General features: G+C 38.3%; 1 protein-coding gene across 7 annotated transcripts in view; it reads left to right on the forward strand.

Annotated features, from left to right (window-relative positions):
- The window catches only part of Nptn (neuroplastin), a 102186-nt gene that overhangs the window by 37575 nt on the left and 39757 nt on the right, over positions 1-24854 (forward strand). For 5 of the 7 annotated variants that reach the window (XM_021649745.2, XM_021649746.2, XM_021649744.2 and 2 more), the window contains one exon: positions 23589-23936. The exons of the other annotated variants lie outside the window; for them this stretch is intronic. In XM_021649745.2, the coding sequence (XP_021505420.1) occupies positions 23589-23936 (348 nt within the window). The remainder of the gene's footprint in view (positions 1-23588; positions 23937-24854) is intronic. 7 annotated transcript variants of the gene reach the window in all.

The following is a 24854-nucleotide window of genomic DNA, read 5'->3' on the forward strand; positions in this document are numbered from 1 at the left end:
TGTATACATAATAGATAAATTAAAAAAAATCAACAGTAAGAGAAACATTGGTTTCTGAGGGTTTTTGTGGTACCGGGCATTGAGACTAAGGGTTTGCACGTGCTGTTCAATGCTGTGCAGTTGTTTTCCTACTGAACTGTATCTCCAGCCCTTAAGGGTTTGGGTAATAAGGTCTTTTGAATAGTGCCATATCACTGTATGTCAGTAATTCAGTTTAAGAGATCTACCTTCTTATGATTCTTCTGGGAGCCAGGAAGAAGATGGTGTGTATAGGAATAAGTAACATAACTTTCCTGGAAGAGTGGTATTAAGTGGAACATGAAGCATGATCATAGCTGAACTTCCACATTTTCTTTTGAAATCTATTTAATATAGTTTTAACTTTAACTATGTAGCTAAAATAGTGTTTTTATGAAACTGGGAAATTATAATCTAAATTTTCCATCTAAACTTATTTGGAAACAGTGTTATAGAATAAACTGATACACTCCAAAGAGTTCTGTCAAGAAAGATCAACCTAAAGCTGTGTGTGGTGGCGCAGGCCTTTAATTCCAGCACTTGGGAGGCAGAGGCAGGACAATCTCTGTAAGTTTGAGGACAGCCTGGTCTACAAACTGGGTTCAGGACAGCCAAGGCTACACAGAGAAACTCTGTCTGAAAGAAAGAAAGGAAGGAAGGAAAGAAGAAAGGTCAAATGCGAGGCAGTGAGCTGGAGTAAAAAGGCGCTGATCTTGGTAGGGCTCTGAAATTTTCTTCTAAACTTTAGTTCCTAAGTCAGTTTTAAAAATCAGTATAATATTAGTCTATAAAGTGAGAATAAATGATAAAGGAATAGAAAGGTACTAAAATCGGTGGTTGTTAAGAAATGGCATATTTTTGCAGTTTTAATTTTCAGGGCCTGAAAGTTAATAGCTGTCCTGTAAATTCACTGGAACACTGAGTAGTTCAGTGAAAGTAGTGTATTAAAGAAAAAGGCCAGATTATTTCATTGTTTTTTGATACTGAGTCTCACTATGTCGACCAGGCTGGCCTCAGGCTTGCACCTGTCCTTTTGCCTTTGTTGGAGTTAACAGGTGTACTCTACCACATCCACATTTCATTTATTTATTTATTTATTTTACGTATCAGTGTTCTATCTGAAGAGGGCATCAGATTCCAGTATAGATGGTTGTGAGCCACCATGTGGGTGCTGGGAATTGAACTCAGGACCTCTGGAGGAGCAGACAGTGCTCTTACCCACTGAGCCATCTCTCCAGCCCCCCACATCCACGTTTTTAAACAAATGATGACAGTGTAAGGATGCACATTTTAGATGGTTATGAATAGACTAACCTCTCCATTGGATTATCATCAGCTGAGACAGGTTCTTTGAGACAGGATCTCTCTACATAGCTCTGGCTGTCCTGGTACTCCCTTTGCAGATCTTTTGAACTCACAGAGATCCGTCTTGACTCCCCCGTGGCCTGTATGGTATAAATTTCTGTAATCTTCCAAGTATGTCTGCTACTCTTATTTTAAGTTAAGTGTAGTTCCAGAGACACTTAGTTATTTTTCTCCTCATATTCCTCTGTCCCCCAGGTATGGACAAGTAAAGTCTCAGTTATTTCTTGTTTCTTTCTTTCTTTTTTTTTTTTTAATGCTAAGTTTGTGTATAATTTCCTTTTATTATCATGAAATGAAGTTCATAAATGTTTATTATACCTTTAGAAGCTCCAAACTGTTTGATATTCTATAAGGGAGAATAACTTAAGATATTTAGATTAACCCTTCTTAAATATATATAGGAAAACCAAGATTTTTATAGCAGATGTGTGCTAACTGATACAGTTGTGCTGTGATGGTGACTTACATTCTGCAAGTAGCATCATTGTTAATGTGAATTTTTTTTCTTTTCCTTTTTTTCTTTTTGTTTTTTAAGATGAGATGAATAGTTCTGGGTTAAAAGCTAGTCTTGCTCTTACCTCACAAAGGAGTTTTGTTCTGGAGAATTGAATGATTATTAAAATCAAGCAAGAATACTTGTGTTTAAAACAGGGTTAGAGGGGCTGGAGAGATGGCTCAGAGGAAAAGAGCACTGCCTGCCTTTCCGCAGGTCCTGAGTTCAATTCCCAGCAACCACATGGTGGCTCACAACCATCTGCAATGAGATCTAGTGCCTCTGGCGTACATGCAGATAAAACATTGTATACTAATAAATAAATAAGTAAATAAATAAATATTAAAAAAAAACAGGGTTAGAAAAAACCTTTTCTAGGAACTGAAAGACAAGGGTAGTTGCTGTTTACTTGTCTTTTTTCTGTTGGTGAACTGCAGTGAAGTAGGGATTGCAAATTTACCTTGGGGACAAAACACATGTCATTTGATAGACTAGAGTATAAGTTAAACTTAGTCCTGATTTTTGACAAATCTCCTAATCTCTCTCAGCTTCTTTTCTGTTATAGTTATATAATGTACACTTTTTATAGGATGGTAACAATAATCTGGTATACATTAGTACCTGGCACAGTGTTCAACACAAAATGTGCTTGATAGAATTTATCTTTGCCACTGATAACACTTTATTTATTTTTTAATTTTTTGAATGCTAGCTATGTACTCTATAGAAAGTATTAAAAATTGTTAAGAAAATTTGAAATTTTAATGTAGGGAATGTTAGTTTTCCCATTTAAAAAATACTACATTTAGAAGATGGTCCCATGTAGACTAGACTTGCTTTGAACTTCCCATGTAGCCAGTGTGTTTTCAAATTTTAATGGCAGAATTTAAAAAAAATTATTTTAGTAAATAAGACAATGAAATAAATGATAAGAGCAATAAAAACCTTTATCCTTGTTTTTATAGCTCTATCGTTCTATTTCTTCTGCAGTATGATTTTTGAGTCCCATTAGAGCTCTCTGTGCTCTATTTTCTATATATCTTGTTTTCTGAAAAGACTTATTTATTTATTTTGTATATATGGGCACTTGTCTACATGTACATCTGCACACTAGCAGGTGGCACTAGACAGTTGTGAGCTGCCATGTGGGTGCTGGGAACTGAACTGAGGACCTTTGGAAAAGAAGCTGAGTGCTCTTAACCATTGAGCCCCAGGGTAGATCTTAATTTTTACAATGTGTTCTTTATCTTGTTTTTCCTGTCTTGATTTTTTTAAAAATAATATTTAACATATCAGGTACTCTCCACAGTTCTTTTTCTTTTTAAAGATTTATTTATTATTTATACAGTGTTCTGCCTCCATGCAATCCCATTATAGATGGTCATGAGCCACCATGTGGTTGCTGGGGATTGAGCTCAGGAGAGAAACTGGTGCTCTTAACCTCTGAGCCATTTTCCAACCTCCCTATTTTGATTTTATTTCTCCTTTTCATACTTAAGTGACTTTTGTGTTATCTTCAGTTGTTTCTAGGTAAGCACTTCGAGTTTTGTTTTTTATTTTATTTTATTTGACTGTTTTAGCTAGAAGGTGACATTGTTACACTTGTAACAAACATTTAGTTTGCATCTTTGGATGTTTTGAGTAGAAGACATCACTGTGCTGTATACTTGTAACAAATGTTTAGTTAACATCATTGGGTGTTTTGAGCAGGAATGTTTGGTCATTGGGATTTCACTATATTTCCTACTTTCAAATTTTTAATGGTTTCTTTTTTGGTAGATAGTTTTCTAACATGCTTTTTTAATCTTTTATTCTCCACAGGGTCATAATGTTCATATTTCTCAGAAATAGTTCAGCCAGTCTTTGAGGACTAGGCACAAAGAAAATTAATTCCTGATGGAGCTAAGAATATTAAGGCAGAAAGAATTCAGGCAGGCTCCTAGAAGTGAATATTGATTGTGAGCTATGAAGTACTTGCTGTGGGCAGCTCAATTTTAATGTTTTCCTGTAAGGTTATTATATACGGTGCCTTTGAACTGTCTGCCATGTAGCATATAATCTAAGGCAGGTAGATATAAAAATTCAATTATGGGTTGGGGTGGTATTAGGGAGTAATCCAGTTTTACAGCTGGAAGAAGAAAAGGGCAAATTCTGATTTGCATTAGAGGAAAGAAAAATAGTATAGAGTGGTACTTCTTGTGTAATAACCAGAGCTAAGAGTTCCTTAGCATTTGTATTTCAGTTACGAGTATGTTTATTTTAGCATTTGTTCAAAGCAGAATAGAAGAGTATATGGAGTGTGTTTTAGCGGTAGTTTGTGAGGTGTCACTTACTTTGTGTAACATAGTATCTGTTTGTCACCAAAAGAGCTCAAGAATTGTATCAAGTCTAAAACTCTTAAAATAACACCACTGGAAAAAACTTGACAGCCTTGGCAGTACTAGGTGAGCTTTGGGTAACCAGATACACATTCTTGCCGTTTAACTCAGTGCAACTTGAGGGTTTCATTAGGCTGAACATTTAGAGAAGATAGAACTAACTGAAAATACTAGCAGACAGCAAGGATGAACCTTCTGGCATAGAGTAGTGGTGAAGCAAACTTTTAACATAAAATTATTTCAGTTTTTAAAACAAAGGGGAAAGGTTATTGTATTTCTAAAAATTATTAATGCAAACTTGAAAATTTCAACAGGGAAAATTCTGCAAGTGCATTAAAGTGAAATAATTGAACTTCTCCCCTTTCCCCTCCATGAGAATAAACCCTTTCAGTTTGTTGTGTATGCTTTCAAAGGTTATTCTGTGTAGACATCATTTATATACTGTGATACTTTGTATTTGGTAGTATTAGCTATGTTATGGTTTATACTGTTATAGTTTTTTTGAATACAGAATTGGAGTGACATTTTCACTTATAAAGTTAGGGCAGCTCTGGAATATTTGCTGTTATTACAAAGGAATTATGTTGTTATGAGTGCATTCTCATGCTGAAATTGGCCTACTGATAGGGTCTTTAGTATCCTAAGTAGAAAGGCTTCATTTAATAGAAAATAACAATATAGTACTCTGATTTTTATTCTTTCTTGTACTTTTAAGCAAAAATTTTGAATGTTCATTCATATATCTAACAACTTAGCTTTGTGAGTAATTTCTGGGTTATCTGCTAGTTTTCAGCAAAACCATTCTAGAAAATTTCCTGTCCCTTTCGAGAGAAAAACGATATTTTGTTTATGCAAATAATATTGGTCATAAATTGGTCAGAATTAATAAGTTCCTTGGTATTTGCATTTTAGTAGCGAGTATGTGTATATTTTAGCATATCTGGGACTCTGGGTAACTAATAAAATTTGACCCTCCATCTCATTAGAGGTAGAGATTCTGTGTGTGGTGATGAAGTAATAAAGTCCCCAAACAACTACAAATAAGTAATTATGGAAGAAAAATAGACTTGGATAGTTGGCTCAGTTTGAGGATTCTCAAGGGATTGAGGAGGCAGTAGCATGTTTAGTACACTTAGAATGTTAGTGAACAAAAGTATTTAGATGCCAGGTAGAGTTTAACAACTAAATTAGAACCAGGGGACTTAAGTTTTCTCTAAATGCTAAACCTTCAGAGTAAATATTGCTTTTCATCTTGATATGAAGTAAAATTTCACTTTGTTAAAGGTAAACCTTTAGAGTAAAAAGTTTTCTTTTTAATGTAAAGCATAATTTTACTTTATTAGTTAGATAAAAGTATACCTGAGGTGTTACAGTGTTAGAGTTTGAGGAGTTGAGTTTTTCTTAAAAATTTATTTGTATTTTATGTACATTGGTGTTTTGACTGCATATATGTCGGTGTGAGGATGTCAGATCTCCCAGAACAGGAGTTACAGACATTTGTGAGCTGTTATGTGGGTGTTGGGAGTTGAACCCAGCTCCTCTGAAAGAGCTGTTAGTGCTCTTAATCATTGAGCCATCTCTCCAGCACTGGAGGAGTTGGATTTTTTAATTAATGGATTTTTTAATTAATGGAGAACTCCTTTGTAGACTTACTCTAAAGCCTTTGGACAAGAATATTTTGTACCTTTGGTTCTTGATCTGCTTAGTCAGTCTTGATGCCTTCATGGACAGGGTCTTAGTCATATATTTGAAAAATATATGTTAATGGCTTTACTGAGAACAAAAGAATAAGACAGACCCTTTAAAGCTGAGACAAAATGTGCAAAATAGTATGAAAATAATCCTGTAAGTTACTTTATACCTTTTGTCTTAATTTTGGTGGAACTGTAGGTTTAATTTGAGGCCTTGTACATGTTAGGCAGGGACTGCTTTACTGGCTATATCCTTCTGCTCCCCTTTTAATTTTTTTAAGCTTCAAGAACTGTTTGGAGCGTGGTGCTTGCCTGAGCTTGGGCATGTGGCAGTCAGGGGCAACTTTATGGGCGTCTTGCACCTTCCACCTTCCTGTGGTTCTAGGTATTGGATGCAGGCTTGAAGGCGAGTGATTCTACCCGTCTTTCTGGCTGGTGTTTGCTTAAGATTCTTTTATGTGTATGAAGGTTTTGCCTGCATGTATTTATGGGCGCCACGTGTGTGCAGGGCTTGAAGAGGGCATCTCCCGGGACTAAGAGTTAAAGACAGTTGGGAGCTGCCGTGTGGGTGCTAGACTCCAAGCTGGGCCCTCTGGAAGAGCAGCTATTGCTTATAACCGCAGAGCTGTCACTTCAGCCTTAAATATTTTTGAGACAGGGTCTTATTCTTAGCCCGGGTTGGTTCCAAATTTACTTTGTAACTAACATTGATGCCTTGGTGTTGTTAAGTGCTGGGATTATATGTGTGAGCTATCATGCCCACTCCTAGATCCTGTTTTGTTTGAGAATTACTCAGGCAAGCCTTGAGTTTGCTGTCTTTGGCTCCCAAGTAGTTGAGAGTCCAGGCCCATGCCATTAGGACTGATCAATAGAATAAATGCTATTACAAAGCTTGCCATCCTCTTTATGGCAAAGAGTTTACTTGTCTTACTCTGACTTTGAAATCTAAGGATAGGAGTGTACAGAAGCATACTATTAAGTCTGTGCTTGGGAAAGGGAAGAAATTATTTTTATCCCTTCTTCATGGGAAGAATATCTTTGTGAGTATAGTTTTAGTAACCTCCTGGGAGATACACCAGTAAGGACTAGATGGAGATCTAACAAAGTTCTAGTTGCTGGCTAGGAGCACTAGCTCAAGAAAATTAGAAATAATCTGTCATGCCCAGCAGTCTTCAAACTCCATGCCTGTGTACGATTTCTGTGAAAGGCAACCAAGATAGCACTGGATGGTATCTGTGGTTCTGTGAGAAGGAAGCAGTGTGTACATGTCAGTCATTCCAGGATTCGGAAAGTACTGTCTTCTGTGCTTAAAAAGTCTGTAGCACAAGATGGATGTTAATGGCTTGTCTGACGAGAATCAGTGCCGTTGCTTTAAAAATGGTTTTTCTTTCATGTTTCTATTTATGTATTTGAATTTAATCAGCTTACTTAGACTCAAGGCAGGTAACCTTTAGAACATAAGTAATTTTCAGTTAGTGAAGGTTTTAGGCTCACAACAAACGAGAAGGCACAGACAGCGCCTCCTCCCGCCCTCGTCCTTCTACACACACTCGCTCTTACTACAGCATCTCCCAGTAGGTGCATTTATCACAGTGGCGCAATCACAATTCCTTTTCATTAAGAGCTCAACATTGATCTTGGGGTTCATTCAAGTGTTTTATGTTCTATGGGTTTTCACATAGTTTAAAAAATATTTTAAAATGTTTATTTATGTGTATGTGTGTCTGTGTGCCATATCTATGCAGGTGCCTGCAGAGGCCAGAAGAGGGCATCTGAACCCTTGGAGCTAGAATTATAGGCAGTTGTGAACTGTCCAGTGTGAGTTCTGGGAACCCAACTTCAGTCTTCTTGAAGAGCAGCGAGTACCCTTAACCATTTAGCCAGTGCAACATAATGTTTTTAAACTTAAAAAAAAAAAAAAATTAATGAGATGTGTAGTGGCTTTATTCCTGTAACTCCAGAACTCAAGAGGCAGAGGCAGGAGGATTATCAGAAGTTTAAGACCAGCCTGGTCTACATCATGAATTTAGGCTTACTAAGGCTATATAATATGACTTAAATTAAAAAGGAAAAAAAGTTAATAAGGGCTGGGGAGTCAGCTAAGACAGTGAAGCGTTTGTCAAGCAAGCACGGGGACCTGAGTTTGTATTGCCAGTGGCCAGGGTTAGGCCGGGTGTGGCAGCATGCCTCTGCAATCCCAGTGCTGGGAAGGTGTATGTATCCAGCTCATTTGCCAGTCACCCTAGCCAAATTGAGCAGCTCCAGGTTTAGCGAGAGACCCTGCCTCAAAAATTTAAGGGAGAGAGTGATTGGGATTAACCTCCAATGTTGTATATATCAGGTCTGTATATACATATACACTTACATACACACATGCATACAAACACATAGAAAACAATTAACTATAGCAGCAACATAGTTTTTATTATAAATATATTGTTATATATACAAATATGTATACTGGTTATACATGAATACATACATATGTGTGTGTATATCTAGTATTACAGTACCAGAGAGTAGGTTCACTGCTCTAAAGTCCTCTGCCCTTGTCTGCATACTTCCCTCCTACTTACCTCTTGGCAGCCTGTGACCTTTTTACTGTCCCCATAGTTTTGCCTCATAAAGTGTCATATAATTGAAATCATCCAGTAGTAGCTTTTTCAGACTAGCTTCTTAAGTTAACACACATTTTAGATTTCTCCACATCTTAATTAGTTGAGATTCATTTTTTTTAATTTGGATTATTGAAGGAGATTCAAAACTTTTCTGACATTGTTCTTTATTTCTGACATTCTTTGTGTTGCCACCATCCAGATCATAATATTTGTTCATAGGAAAGAAAGAAGCTCAGGCTACTCCTCATAGTCTACAGGATTCTTTTTTTTTTTTTTTCCTAAATAACATCAGCAACTAACAGGTACTTGGGATATAATAGCACTCAGGAAACAATGAGCCCTTTCTACTTTTATTAGAACTGGAAATCCTTGCCCCCGCCCCTTTTTTTTAAACAGGGTTTCTCTGTGTGACTTGGCTCTCCTGGAACTCACTATGTAGACTAGGCTGGCCTTTTACTCAAAGAAATTTGCCTGCCTCTGCCTCTTCTAACTCAAATCTGCCTGCCTCTGCCTCCCTGATTTCTGGGACTAAAGCATGTGTCACCACCAGCTTTCCTCTTTTTAATGCTGCTCAACTGTTACCTCTCAAGATAATCTTTCCTCTTCTGACCACTGACAACGATGGCTCCACTCAGATTTGATTACATTTAAATTTTTAAAATCCCATTTTTTATTGTATGCACGTGTTCTGAAAAAGGCCATTATTATTTGTGTTGTATTTTGATGAGTACTGTGTACTGTGGGGCTGATTACACTTTAAAAAACTTTCACAATCTCACAGTAGATATGTACAGTGTATCTCAGTCATATATAACACTAACTCCCCTTTTCTACTCTCCTGGCATTTACCCATACATGTGTCCTCCTCCTACTTTTATGCTCCTCCTCCCCACTTTAAACAATGCGGAGTCAGTTAGTGCTGCCTGCTACAATGATGACTGATCTTTCTGTCCTGATTTTGTGCATGTAACCATAGCTGCAGTAAGTTCATGAATGCAATAGCCAGATCATGTCCAGAAGATAACATTTCTCAGCATTCCTCCCTGTCCTCCAACTCAGTGTTCATCTTTTCTTCTGCAATGTCTCTGAGAATTTAGGATTGAGTGAATTATGAATCTTAGCATTAACTGCTGCTATCCATTGCAGAGAGAGGCTTGTCTGGCCATTTGAGAGTGTGATACTGATCTGTGGATATAAACATAAATATTTAAAAGGCTGTTTGGCACTATGTCCATTTAGTAAAACAACAGTAGTGGTATCTCCTGCTCATGGCCTATGGTCTCCCCAGCCCTGAGACTTTGATCAGGTTTACAGTATCAGGTATGAATTCCCTCTTGCGGAGCAGGTTTTTCATATTCAATCAGAAGTCAGTTGTTTTCTCTTATAATGTTCATGTCACTCTTGGACCAGTGGGTGTATCTTGCTTGGCAGGTTGGTGTTGTAGCATGCAAGGTTCACCATTGATGGCTTTTCTCTCCTAGTTGCCTGCATAGCACCTACTAGCATTATGACAGCTATTAGCAGGAAGCAAATTTCCAGGTGAGTGCCAGCTAGATTTCTTTATGTCCTGCAACCAAAGTGTATTGTGTCTTTAGCAGTAGGGTCTTAGTTATGATAGACAACCAAGAACAATAATAATAGTCTGTGTTGATTTACAGGCCTCTGGGTCCCCTTTGGTCAGTATCTTGTAGGGCACTCTCCCATACTCTGGCACTGTGCTTTTTCTTTTGATACCTGTGTCTACCCATGCAAGGTACTTGTGTTCAAACTCCTTTAAAAACAAATATGTGTATGTGATAAAATTGTATATTATATAGAAATATATAACTATTTAATTAGCTTGCAAAGTAGTGGACTTTCATAGGAATTTTTCAAAGTACCTTCCAGCACTATGAAAGCTAGCCAGTAGGGATGAAGGTTTCAGGTAAGTACCAGCTTGATTCTCCAAGTTCTCTGACTCAAGTATCTTAAACAGTAGGGATTTACTGTCATTTTTGAGTAACCAAGAGCGTTGGCATAGTCTGTAATGATGAACACTTCTTAAAATGCTTGCTAGCCTTTTGATTTTGATTGGTTGATTGAGAACTCTGTTCAGTACCAAGACACAGTTTATTATTATTATTTTTGTATATTTTAGATACTAATCCTGTTTGATACATAGCTGGCAAAGATTTTTCTTTCTGTAGATTGTTTCTTCACTTGATAGGCAGTTGCCTTTGCTGTACAAAAACATTTTAATTTCATAGTATCCTGGTTGTTGATTACTGACCTTATTTCTTAAGTGATGTAAGCTCTATTCCTAAAAGCCCTTACTTGTGCCTGTATCTTGAAGTCCACTTCCTACTTTTTTTTCCTCCTAGTACATTGATCCCTTTGGGGTTGACTTTGTGAAGGATTTGATTTCATTCATCTACATGTAGATACTCAGTTTTCTTGGTACTTTTGCCAAAAATGAGGCGGCTGTAACTGTGTGGCCTTATATCTAGGTTCTTTATTCTGTTGATCCATGTGTTTGTGCCCGTACCATGGTATGTCTCTAGTAAAACTTGAAACCAAGCATAGTGATATACCTAACAGCATTCTTCTTGTAGGGCTGCTTCAGCTATCTCGAGTCTCCTGTATTTTCATGTGAATTTTAAGATTGATTTTTTTTCTATTGTAAGAAAAAAAGACACTAGAATTTTTGATTAGGATGCATTGAATCTCTAGGTTGCTTTTGAAAAGTAAGAAGCCATTTTCATATTCTCAATCTGTGAGCATGAGAGATCTTTATCTTCTAGTGTCTTCCTCAGTTTCTTCAGTGTTTTAAAGTTTTCATTATCGAGTCTTTCTTATTTTTAGTTAGGTTTGTTCCACAGTTGTTATTGTTATTGTTTTGGAGGCTATTATAAATGAGATTATTTCTCTGATTTCTTTTTCAGTTTATTATTAGTATATAAGAAAGCTACTGATGTTTGTGTGTTAATTTTGTGTCCTGCGATGTTGTGCAAAGTGTTACCAGTTTTAAAGAGTTTTGAGTCTCATATGTTTGGAATCATACCATCTGCAAATAGAGATACCCTGATTTTTTTCCTTTCCTGTCTGTATCTTTATTCTCTTGTATTACTGCTCTAGCTTACACTTCTAGCACTTTATTGAATAAGAGTGGAGATATTCATGCCTTCTTTCTCTTTTAGTGGAAATGCTTTGAGTTTCCCCCCTCCATTTAATGCAGCATTGTCTGTAGTCTTGTCTTGTATAGCCTTTATTATGTTGAGATGTGTTCCTTCTATCCTGAGGTGTTTTTTGTTGTTGTTGTTTTAAAATTTAGGTGTTCTCCCCTTCTGAGATAGGGTCTCACTATGTAGCTCTGCCTGTCTTGGAACTAATTCAACTATGTAGACCAGGCTAGCCTCAAATTCACAGAGGTCTGCCTCCCCAGTGCTGAGATTAAAGGTGTGTGTCACCACACCCAGCCTTTTCAGGACTGTTAACAGTATGGAATGCTAGGTTTTGTCAAAAATGTTTGTTTGTTTGTTTGTTTCCTGAATCTATTAAGGTGCTGTATCTTAGATTTTGAGGAGCTAAGTTTCACTGTTCCTATGCACAGTACTTTGAAAATAGTTCAGCAAACAAATTGGATTGATGGGATGTTTCCAATTTATAGATTAATAAATTGGGAAGACAAGACAAACCAGGGATGGTAGCACTTTTTTATAATCCTAGCACTCAGGAGTTTGAGGGAGGAAGATCAGGAGTTTAAGGCCAATGCTGGCTACATAGGGAGTTTGAGGTGCCTCAGACCCTGTATCAAACCAAACAAACAAAAAATTAAAAATACAAAGCAAAAGTCATGGCTTTGGAATATAGTTCATGGTTTTTGTTGTTACTTTTGGCCTTGCAACATAAATTCAACTGCTAGAAGACTTTCTATATGGTTTTAAAAATAACTGTGAGGTACTTCTCTTTTATTCTGTTTACAAAAGTTTTCATGGTCAGGGGTGGTGGTGGATGCCTTTAATCCTGGCACTGGGGAGGCAGAGGCAGGCAGATCTCTGCGTTCCAGGCCAGCATGGTTTACAGAGTGAGTTTCAGGACAGCCAAGGCTACACAGAGAAACCCTGTCTCAATAAAACAAAAGAAACAAACAAACAAAAAAAAAAAAAAACAAAGGAAAAACTTGGACATGTAGCAGTTTTAGAGTATCTTAGGCATTAGTTGTTAAAGTGTGGTCCGTGGACCAGATATATTTAGCATCAGAATTTGGACACATTTCCAACAGTCTGTTTTAGTAAGCTCTCCAAATGGTTTTGATACATGAAAACGACCAAGAGTCACTGCTCTTAGGTTTTATCATCTAAGGAAAGTTTTGCCTTTGATAAATAATAATAAAATTCCTGCTTTGGATTTAATTCGATAACTGAAAAGATAGCTAATACCACCTAACATCCTGGAATGTGAATGATAAATTTCCCACTGTGCAATGTAGTTATCTGGTAAATATTAAAAAACCAAACAAACAAAACAAAACAGAGAGCAGGTTGGTAGTGGAGCATGCCTTTAATCCCAGCACTCCAGAGGCAGAGGCAAAGCAGTTTTTAGGACATCCAGGGTGTTATACAAAGAAACCCTGTCTCAAAAAAACCAAGCAAACAAAAACCCCAACAAACAGCAACAAAACACAGGGATGGGTATTTGCTACCTCTTTGAACTAAGATGTTTTCTAGAGTATATTTAAATGATCAGCTTGAACAACTTGTCTTATGCTCATGGGATGTGTCATGATGGGAGCATGAGATGAATTTTGGTGTTGGTTGGGTTTTTTGTTTTGTTTATTTTTTGAGGCAAGGCCTCTGTAGATTCAGCTGGCCTCATAGTAGTCATCCTACCTCAGTCATCAGAATTCTGGAAATACAAGTGTAAACCATCAAGCCCATCATAAACTGTTTTTCTGTAACATTTAAGCCTAAGTAGTTGTCATTGATAGTGTATCAGAAGCTACACTGTAGACTGTTATGTTTCACAGAAAACATAGTGGAGATTAGCTTTTGTTTCTAATTACTCAGTCTCTGAGAATGGTTTATTTAACTTAAGAAAAAAAAGTATCTGGTGGTATTTGTCAAACTATGATAAAGAGGATTTGTTCAGACAGGAAGTATAGGGACCACTTTAGTTGCACTTTAAACAGAGTTAGATTCCATGCTGAATACAACACAGGAATTTATAGCTAAGGTGAAGGGTGAGGGTCAGTGAATGATTCTGCTCAAACCAACCTAGCAATTTTTTTTTTAATTTTTTATTTTCTTTTTTTTGAGACAGGGTCTTACTATATAGCCTTGGTGTCCTAGAACTTGTAGACCAGGCTGGCCTTGATCTCAGACCTGTCTCCAAGTAATGATATAAAAGACATGCCACCCTGCCCAGCTACTAACAGGATTCTCATGGAAGACAGACCACAGTGATCAGATCTTACTTGAGGCCTGGCAGAGGATGCCTGATCATATACTAAGAGTTGGCAGATACTGAAGATAGATGAATTGTTAAACTGATTTAGCAGAATTTGCTAGAAGTGAATCTTACAGGGACATACATAGATGATCCTAGAAAGATCAGAAGCATGAATTAATTTTAGTCAAGCAAAAAAATTACCGGATTGCTATATTCAACCTTTATAGCACAGGACCAGCTGAAGCACGTATCTAAAATGCTCATCTACAGTTTTGTTTTTATTTTTCTTTTGTTTTTAAATTGCTTCTCTTCTCAAAGAGTACCATTTTTGTCCATTGCTGTATTTGGTGGTCTTTTGGGATTAAAAAGGTTATATAAGTATTTGCATAAATATTGTGAGGGTTTACCTTTTGAGCCAAAACATTCTTGGCTTACAAACAGATCACAAAACAAGCTCTGCTGGGTCCAAGTGTGGGCCTAGCTTTAGTATTATTTGTGGAATTAAAAAGTGAATCACTTTTCTGCCAGGTGTACCACACCTATAATCCTAACCATTCAGCAGACTAAGGCATGAGGAGGGTGAGGTCAAGCCAGCCTGGGCTACATAAAACAAAACCTCCTAAGAAAGGGGGTTAAAGTTTCCAAGGAAAATTAACTTGACAATTGCTTGTGGCTGCTGCATTTTCCCACCTGGGCATAGTACTAGTTTTAAAAGGCCAATATCAAAGTCAAATAGGACCAGATTTATATTTGGTTTCCCTTTCTTTGTTCTGGTTTTCTTTGCTCTCTGGGTTAAAGAAGAAATGTTTTTTTGTCGTAAGGTGTAAATTTAATGATGAAATTGTTTACTGGAAGACAGTCAGTCTTTGCAGTTTTGATAACTTATAAGGAGAGCATTCTATCTCTTAGAGCACACACCAGGGCTATTTGATACTGAGGTAGCCCTTGGAACTGTAGCTGTAAGAAAAATGTAAGCGCTAAGTCCGTGCTTCTGATTCTTTAGTGTGTTACTAAAATCTTCCAGTTTAACTAGATGTAAAGCATGCCTTTAAGTACTTGGGAGGCAGGGCCAGGTGGATTTCTGTGAATTCAAAATCAACCTGTTCTACATAGTGAGTTCCAATACAGCCACATTACATAGAGAGATCCTGTCTCAGAGAAAAAAATAAACTAAAAAAATAAAAAATAAAACCAATCAAACAAACAATCCCCCCATCCTAATTTAGTCTGTTCCTTAGATTTTGTGTCATTTTCTATATTTTAAGACATTTATTTGATACATATTGGTGTTTTTGCCTTTGTGGTTCCCTGGGTGTCATATGGGTGCCTAGTGTCCATGGAGGTCAGAAAAAGGCACTGGATTCCTTAGAACTGGAGTTAGACGATTGTGAGTGTCCATATGGGCACTGGAGAATTGAAGAAGAGTCCTCTGGAAGGAAGATCAGCCATTGCTCTTAACCACTGAGTTGTCTCTCCAGCTATTTCTCCAAGAACATCTTTTTTAAATGCCAGAATTGATTATAAGTTGTTTTTATTTTTACTCACAATCTTACTTTATTTAAGGTTAGTCAGTTTCTATTTGAAACATGTTGGGATTCTTTGTGCTTGTGGCTTCTGATGTTCTTTTGGAAAATTAAAAAGTGAAAATTTAGATAGGCCACTGGGATGGTCCAGCAAGTACACTTGCCACACAAGCCTAACCACCCAAGTTTGATTCCCAGAAACCCACAGCTAAAGGAGAGAATTGACTGCTCTAAGTTGGTCTCTGGCTTCCACACACATCATGGTGTTCATACTCTCAAACACACAATGAATAACAATTAAGAAATTCAGAGCTGGGCTGTGTTTATGCCAGCACTCGGTAGGCAGGTGGCTCTTTTGAATGAGTTTGGGTCCAGCCTGGCTTTGGCTCCTGTCCGTGACAGCCCAGGATACATAGTGGGGTTCTCCACACAGCACAGTGAGATAGTCGATTTCCCCACCCCTCAAGGAGTGAGTCTCTGAGTCAAGGTGCTGCGTTCTTCCAGCTTCTTTGAAAGTATCTCCACAGAACACGTAGGGCTGGTTTGGACTGAAAGCTATATAGTGGAATGTTTCCATAATGCACATTTTAGAATACTGGATTTGTAGCTTCACAGGTTACAGGTATTTTATATACATGGTTCATATGAACTTTACCATCATGGTTAAAATAGTTACTGTTCCCATCTATTTCCCTATAAGGTGAGCTCTTGGCTTCTTAGAGAGACCCTCTTGGATGTCTACTTATCTAACAGTAAACAGTAGTACAGTGTCAAGCCTTGAGTCTACAACACTACAGTCTGCCTTTTAGTCATGCTTCTAACTTTTTCTTTGTCAATGACTTGTTTGTTTGTTTGTTTGTTTGACCAAGGGTCTTACTGTGTACCCTGGTTGGCCTGAACTCATATAGACCAGGCTGGACACAGACTTACAGATTTGTTGCCTTTGTCTCCTTGATCCTGGATAGAGGCCTGTTTGGTCAATGACTTCTTTAGGCCCACAGAGCTCAGAAGATTATGCTTGCTTTGTCAGTGGGAATTGCCAGCAAACTGAAATCAGAATGCTTGTTGAAGATCGCTTCTCTTTAGTACTTCTTTCCCCCCTCTTCCTGGAGTTATTTAACTTGTGGATTGTCCTCTACAGTTTTACAGAACTGTTCCACACATGTTACATATCTTCATAGCATCATTCCTGTTTGAAGAAACTATTGTAAGTGCAGAGAATTTAAGTTGTGGAGATATTGACTCAAGGTGTCATACTATTTTCAGGCTGAAGTTAAACAAATTTGATCTGAATAAAAACCCTACAACTCCTATTTATCTCCTATTTTTGTGAATTTACAGTTTGGCCTAACCAGTATCCACTGTTTTCCTGTATTTCTATTGTTAAGCCAACTTGTCATTAATAGGCCTTGTTCTGAGTTGATGAGATGACTCACTCACCTCAGTAGTTTTTTGCTTTCAGAGCTGATGACCTGAGTTTGATCTTTGGGACCTACATCATAGAAGAACAGAATTGACTAATGCAACTTGTCCTCTGACCTTTACATGGCACATGGCCACTAACTCATATATTCTTGTACAGACAGACAGAGGGGTGGGGGAAGGGAGAGGGTAGGGAATTGTTTCTAAAAATAGGCCTTTTTTGTAAGAATATTAATTACCTCTCTATATTTTTTGAGTTGTTGTTTACTGTGTTTTTGAGGCAGGATTTTATTTGTAGTCTGGGCTGGTCTAGAATGTTATTCTACCTCCATTATTGGACTTCCTGCATTGTTCATAATCTCTCAGTTTAGTGGCTTAGCAACTCTTAGTAACTGCCAATATCTTGTGACAATATAAGTGTATCTGTTGTTACCACTCTTACCAAGTTTTCTTTAAGAATAGGAAGGAATGAAGAATTCTTTTACTTTGCATCATCTTGTTAACAACATTGCCACAGTGGTTCTCTGATTTTATTTGACAAGTTACAGTTAATTTTGGGGGGTATTTTTTAAAACTTGGATTCTAAGTTAAACTTATTTTATGTGTGAAGTTCTGTTTCTCAGACTGTTGTAAAGCAATGCTAAAGGTTGCTGTATGTGGTCTGTCCAGCATTTATTTCTGTGGAGACATACAATAATCGGTAACATTATTGAGTTACTTAGTATGTGCCATGTGCTGTTTTAAGCTGTTGTTTTGTATAATCCTCACAATAACCCTCTAAGGAAATTGCTATTATTAGTTCCTTTTTACAGCTTAAGCAGATGAAGCTCAGAGAGGTTAGACCACTTGCCTAAGGCCATACCATTAGTAACAGAGCCTCATGTGAACTCAGACAATCTGATTGTATTCATTAAATTTCATCACTAAACTATGCAGACCATTTTTTTTTAACCTTTTGTGCCCTCTATTTTTCTTTTTCCAAAGCAGAAAAGTTACTTAATTTAGGCTAACCAAAATCTTACTGCTTTTTTGGATAGTATAATTTTAGACTCAAGGGTGGGCTTTGTTTTATAATGATCTTAATACCAACACTTTTGAGGTGTTTGCTTGATCAAAAGGAGCAAGCTTGACTTTGGAAAATGCTTTGTGTTGCTGTCTTCTCTTCCTAGTGCTAGTGATCAAGATAGTCCAGTAGTTCAGCACCAGAACTACCCTCCCCGCATCTCTGTTGCAGAGAATGAGGTTGCCCTAGTTTCACTACCACCAGATCTTTAAGCCTACCTTTCCCATGGTATACATGGAGTGACTGCCTGTGCACTCTTGACTGGTTTGATGTTTAAGTGATAGTGGTACATGGTTTGCTTAATTAACAGAAGATAGGTAAGCTGTATTGGCTCAAATCTATGACATTTTTACAGCAATTCTAGGTAGATTTGAAATACTTATTTCCTGTAACGACCTCAGCTATTGGTAGCTCTTGCTCGGTCTTTATTTTTGAGGTAGGTGATTTGAGTATGTGTATGTGTGTGAGAAAGAAAGAGAACAGACATTTTGTAGCATCTTTTGTTTGTTTGTTTGTTTTTCGAGACAGGGTTTCTCTGTGTGGCCTTGGCTGTCCTGGACTCTCTGTAGACCAGGCTAGCCTCGAACTCAAAGAGATCACCCTGCCTCTGACTTCTAGAGTGCTGCCTTTATGGGTGTACGCCACCAGGCCTGACTGCTGTCATTTCTTTATTTTGAGATATGAAGGAAAGAACAGCATAAGCCACCCACAGGAATCAGTTGTAGAATGGCTTGAAGGGAACAGCTCTTTCTCCTTTTGTTTCCTTCCTTCCTTCCTTCCTTCCTTCCTTCCTTCCTTCCTTCCTTCCTTCCTTCCTTCCTTCCTCTCTCTCTCTCTCTCTCTCTCTCTCTCTCTCTCTCTCTTTCTTTCTTTCTTTTTAGAAGGCAGCAAGTCTAGGCAAGATTTAAAGGCTTGGCTTTAGCAGTAGTCAGCCAAAGTCTTTGGTTGCCTTGAAGTCAAGTGGTAAAAATTCTTTTCCGTAGGGCATATGTGGAGATAGCTTTCTTGAGATTGGGTTCAGCTTGCTCTTCTGCATTCCCTCTCTTTGCATTCATCTCTTTGTACACTTTTCATATCAACACATACAGTTTTTCCTGCCAGAAAATTCCTTCTTTTCCCTGCTGCTAGCCCCAGCTGTCATCTTCGCTTCCCATCCCCCAACCTCAGCCATGCAATTTTCATTACACTTTTCTGGGTTTTGCTGCCTCCATTTTCACCCCTCTTTAACACTAACTTTTATACCTTGCCTCTCTAAAAATCCTCTATCATTGTTGTTCAAATAAGTGGTTCTAGTGGCCCCTAACCTCTGGCAGTTGTGTACTTTGATGCTGAGGGCACAATCTATTTGAAATCCCTTGGTGATGAAAGCCAGGGCAGTGAGTCAGGTTCTGAGCTGCTTCTGAAAGCTGGTTCTTCTGAATTGGAGCTAATTTGGGGTACATAATGAGGCAGATGATTGCTAATAACCTTCCCTAGGGCTAATTGTGATTTATTTCACAGTGCTTTATAGAATTCTTCCCTCTTTTGGAGGGGAAATGGATCTATTTACATGCTTTTTTTGATGAGTTTTCAGCTATCACAGAACCTCAAGTTTCTGTAGAGGCAGTACAGTTTGTGGAAAAGAGCCTCAAAATAAGAATTAAACTTTAGTTTCAGGTTAGACACCTAAGTGATCTTGGTTAAGTCATTTTAGTGGAAGATGCTTAGTATTTTGTGTCCAAGAATTACCAAATAATTTACTAAATTAAATGAGAACAGAGTATATCTTTAATTTTAAATGATTATGGCAACTTTTCTAGCCTTGTAAGACACATTGATTACAGTTGTGGACCAGGCTTTGGCTTTGGCTATATTTTGGCTCTAGGCTAGACTCTCATGATGATGGGTAAAATATCCTTGCAGGACTCTTCAGTGCTAGGGATTCAAACCCAAACAAGGGCTTGTATATATTAGGCAAGCACTCTTAGCAATGAGCTGCATCCCTATCTTGTAACACAACATATAAAGTGCCTGCAGTATAACACATACTTAGAAAACGTTGCCTTAGAACTCATGAGCCTCCATCCCTGATTGAGGAGCTATTGAAAGTTAATGACTTCTGTAGGACAGAGAACTTTTTGGGTTTTTTTTTTTTTGTTTATTTGTTATTTAAAGGGTGTGTCCCCTAGTTAGCTGTACCACACTTAATTGTATGGCTCAAAGTGGCCTCTGTGAGTTATTAAAAAAGAGATAGGGGTGGATTTGGGAGATTTCGGGGGTACAATGAAGATGGATTAATATGACTAAAATACATTGTATGAAATTAAAAAAAACAATCAATTATTAAAGAAGATATTGCCTATTAATGTTTTAATAGTAAGTTATGATAATAGTAGCTTTAGAATGTAGGATATCTGTTGTCTATTTTAAGATAGTTTCAGTCCTTTTTTTTTAAGATTTATTTTATGTGTATGGATGGTTTTGTCTGCGTGTCTGTGCAGTGTAAATGTGCAGTTCCTGAAGAGGCCAAAAAGGAGTCAGATTCTCTGACACTAGACCCATTTGGTTCTGGGAACCAAACCCAGGTCCTCTGCAAGAATAATGAGTGTTCAGGACCACTGAGCTGTCTTTACAGTCTCATTATTATTAATTATTATTGTTATTTTTTTAACGGCACAATATTTATTGGGGAGAGGTCATCACCCTTCTTGTCGAGGATGTGCATGCACACCCTCTTGGTGCGCTTCAGCGCTTGCTTGTCCTTAGACACCTTGAGCTGCTCATAGAGTGTGGAACCACATGCCTCCCTGATCGTGTCTGGCACAGACTTGGTGTGTGTGGTGCGGCGCTCACAGCAGCAGCCGTGCCCCAGCTTGTTGATGTTCTTCATCACCTTGTGGGGCCATGGCTGCCGATCACCGATGGTGGCTGAGACAGGAAGCTAGTTTTATTTATTTATTTTTTTAAGTTTAAATTTGCATCTTATAATTTACCAATTCGAATAATAATTTTGACTTGGTATTGGTTTCATTGATACAGGTAGGCCTTTTTGTATGTTTGTTTTGCTTTTTTTTTTTTCCTCCTGAGGTTGTCTGTGTAACAGCCCTGGCTGTCCTGGAACTAGCTTTGTAGACCAGGCCTCTAACTCACAGAGATCCACCTGCCTCTGCCTCCCAAGTGCTGGGATCAAAGTTGTGCGCCACCACTGTCTGGCTTAAGCCTGGCCTACGTGTAGGCATTTGAATTGAATTAGATTAACATTTTTTTCCCTCCTTGTTAAGGAAGACTTGTCTGTGGTAGCAGGATCAGGCCGAGTAAATTCTTTGTTTTATGCAGTGGGAATCATGTTTAGGTCTCTTTCTTGATTTCTTTGAGTTGGGGTTGCACTGGAACTTTATGGGTTGTTTGGTTTTTGAACATCTTTTTTTATATTAGCTGGTCAACAGATTGATAGGCAAACTTTAGCTTTAGTCTAATAACTGTGCTATTTAGAAGAAAGAAGAAAATAACAAAAGTTCACCAGTGGGTACTAGGACATTGTCAAGTACATAATTACAGCATCTGAGGGATGTGTGATTTCTGTTAAGTGATCAGGAATATGATTAAAACAGTCTTCAGTATTTCAGGAATTTACCAATAACTAGTTTTCCCTGCTGATTGCACTGATAGTTAAAATAAGCTTTCTTAATCTGTCAATCTGTCCTCTTCTGTTTGTAAACATTGACTTTTTAGCAGTTGGTAGCAGTTTATGAGGCTGACTGAGACATAGTCATTTAGATCAGCATTTTACCTAGCAGCAAGCTCCTCTCTATACAGGACTCTATACAGGACCTTGGGGCCGCTTTTCTGTATTTTATTAAGCAACTTTTGTGTCTGAGATTGACATTTGTTTGGCAGGTTGGGTTTGTATTAGGTAGTTTCTTATAAGGAATAAATCCTAAATCCAAAGAGAAGTTTCATATAGCATATTTAACGTACATTTAGTCTGAGCCTGTTGATGACTGTGTTTCTGTACTATTTACTCTGAAAGCTAGTGAAAGGTCACTGTGAATTTAGAGGTCTTGATCTGTACTTAAATATAATAGTTACTACCTCCTGAGTATTCTTAGGTCTACAGAATGGGTTTCATCTCCAAAGGCAGACACTACTATAGTTACAAACAGGAAAATTTCTACTCAGCAAACTCCCATTTTCAGTTAGCTAATTATATCCGTGGCTTCTAGACTATAGAAAAACTTGCATTTTGTTCTCCTGTCCTCTGGAGTGTTCTTAAGTCTAACATTGGCAGATTCTGACCTGGTAATCTGGTCACTGCAGGCGAGCGTTCTTAGCTCCTGAGCCAAGCCAATCAGAGTGCCCTCCTTTAAAATCTTGCCTTAAACTTTAGGGCATCACTTAATTGGTAGAAATTCGAAAAAACCCAGGGAATGAATGAATGGATGATTGCGCTGTAGTATCTTTTTCACTATAGGCTTTACTCCAGGTTTTAAAATAAGCCTAGATGAAGATTATGATTTTTTAAAAAACTCTTTCTGCCATTACTACCTTGCCTTATAGAAAACAAGTTATGGGCAGTTAGAAGTGGGCGTCAGATAGAGTTCTGAGCAGTGCCTACCTAGAATGCAAGTTGAGGCGTAACCTTCACCTTGCGGTTTAGCTTAACTCATCACTGTACATTTCTTACCCTCTTTGAATTGACTGCTAGTAGCCCGGCAGTTACCCTTTTAGGGATAGCCTGTCAGAAGCCACAATTATTTCAAAGGCTGGCTTTTCAGGAGATTTTACTAGTAGAATTTATAGGATCGTAGAGAATATTGTCCCTCTTTTCATTGGCATTGATTGGTTGCTGTTAGTGTTGGTTTAACTCTTGAGCTGAGTTCAGTAGCTCTCACTTTGGTGTGAAGTACAGTTTGTGCCTTATTTTTCTGTTCCTGGGGGTCTGTATTAAGATAGATGCATAGGCAGCTGGGCTGTTTGTTTGCTATGGGCCCAGCGAAGATTAGTGAAGATTAAACTAAGGATACTATCCTGCATGTGAGAATTTTGCTGCCCGTCAGCTGAAATTTGGACTCTGAATAACAAGAGAAGTTACCAATAGATCAGTTAATATTTCTTGTTGAGGCTTAGGAAAGATACTGCATCTCTAATTAAATGTTTACTCATTCAAAAAAGATCCTGACTTGGCATAAAAACCCATTACCACTTCCTGTTATCTTTCATCATTTGCCTGAGTTTGGAAAGGTAATGGTTTTGTGCTCTATGGAAGGATGCCCTTCCCAAAACCTAAGGCTTTCTCATTCCTACCAGCTGGGCGCATTGCTAAAAATGCTTTCCAGTGGGCTTGCTTTTGCCTGGCCAGCACCTGGGCTGCCCAGCTTGTAATTGGCCTGCCTTTGCTTCATAAGCTTCCCAGGGTGGTTCTTCTTCTAAAAGCTTGTATGAATTGCTATTACTGTCTCTTTATAGTTTAAAAATGAATCCTTTTTTGTTCTCTGCAACTCATTTGCTTTTTTCTTTTCTTTTCTTTCCTTTAAATTATTAACACCTGTTGATTCTTTTTTTTTTTTTTCTGGTTGGCCTGTCACTGCATTCCTGCTCCCCCTCCCTCTAGCTGGGTTTGTCAAGTCGCCCATGTCAGAAACTAAGCTCACGGGGGACGCCTTTGAGCTGTACTGTGACGTGGTCGGGAGTCCCACGCCAGAGATCCAGTGGTGGTACGCAGAAGTCAACCGGGCAGAGTCTTTCAGACAGCTGTGGGACGGTGCTCGGAAGCGCCGTGTCACCGTAAACACCGCCTACGGGTCAAACGGCGTGAGTGTGCTGAGAATAACCCGGCTCACCTTGGAGGACTCTGGGACTTACGAGTGCAGGGCCAGCAACGACCCCAAGAGGAATGACTTGAGGCAAAACCCTTCCATAACATGGATTCGAGCCCAGGCCACCATAAGCGTCCTTCAGAGTGAGTCCAGCACCCTACAGTAGTAGTACTGTAGTCTTTAGAGGTGGCCCAATGACCCTTCCCTTCTTTCCTCCTTTCCCTCTACCCTAGTATGATCGCTTACCCCACCCTTTGTCTTTGTTTTTTTCAAATCCGCGACCCTTCTGGTTGTAGTGTATGAAAACATTTGTGGCAACTTTATTTTTCATTTATTTATTTATTTATTTGTTTGTTTATTTATTTTGCCGTCCTTCTATTTTCCTTATTTCCCAACCCTTCTTTGTGTCTTTTTCCTCAGGAACAAAGAACATGAGAAAATCTATGACTGTCCAAAGTCAGCTGCGCTGGGAAGAGGTGGGGAGGGAGAACTGGGGAAGCAAAAAAACATTTAAAAGTACAAATGCCAGGCAGTCTAATGAGGGTAGTATTGAAACTGTTTCTTTTCTTCCTCCTTAATTTTGTAGTAGGTTTCCTGCTATCCTTTTGCTGATTGCTTCTCTGGTGCCTTTCTATTTTTGTTTCTCTACCCACTCTAACTAATTTTTATTTCCCCTGTTCATTTGTTGGAAGTTCTCTGAATATAGCTAGCTGCCTTCACCTCTGTGGTTTTAAGTTTGTGTCTGCCCAGCCTTTTTCTTCACTGTGACTTGGTGTCATCCTGTTCTGTTGATGGGAATGTTACCATGGTGCAGTGTGGTGGTGTGTGTTTTGTTGGGTGGCATGAAGCTTGGTTATTTCCATAGCTCCAGCTCTTTTTCTTTTCTAAAGCAGTGGCATGTGCTTCTCTGACAGCATCACTCCAATGCAACAGCACAGTTCTTACTGGGCCTGTTTTCTTAAAAGCAGCCACCCAGGAGCCTCTCCTCTAGTCTTGCTAACAGGAGCTAGGTGGTCTGAAGCTGAAAATTATATTGTATTTAAAACTATCATGCTGTCATG

This window comes from Meriones unguiculatus, chromosome 1 (genome assembly GCF_030254825.1).
Source record: "Meriones unguiculatus strain TT.TT164.6M chromosome 1, Bangor_MerUng_6.1, whole genome shotgun sequence".
NCBI lineage: Eukaryota > Metazoa > Chordata > Mammalia > Rodentia > Muridae > Meriones > Meriones unguiculatus.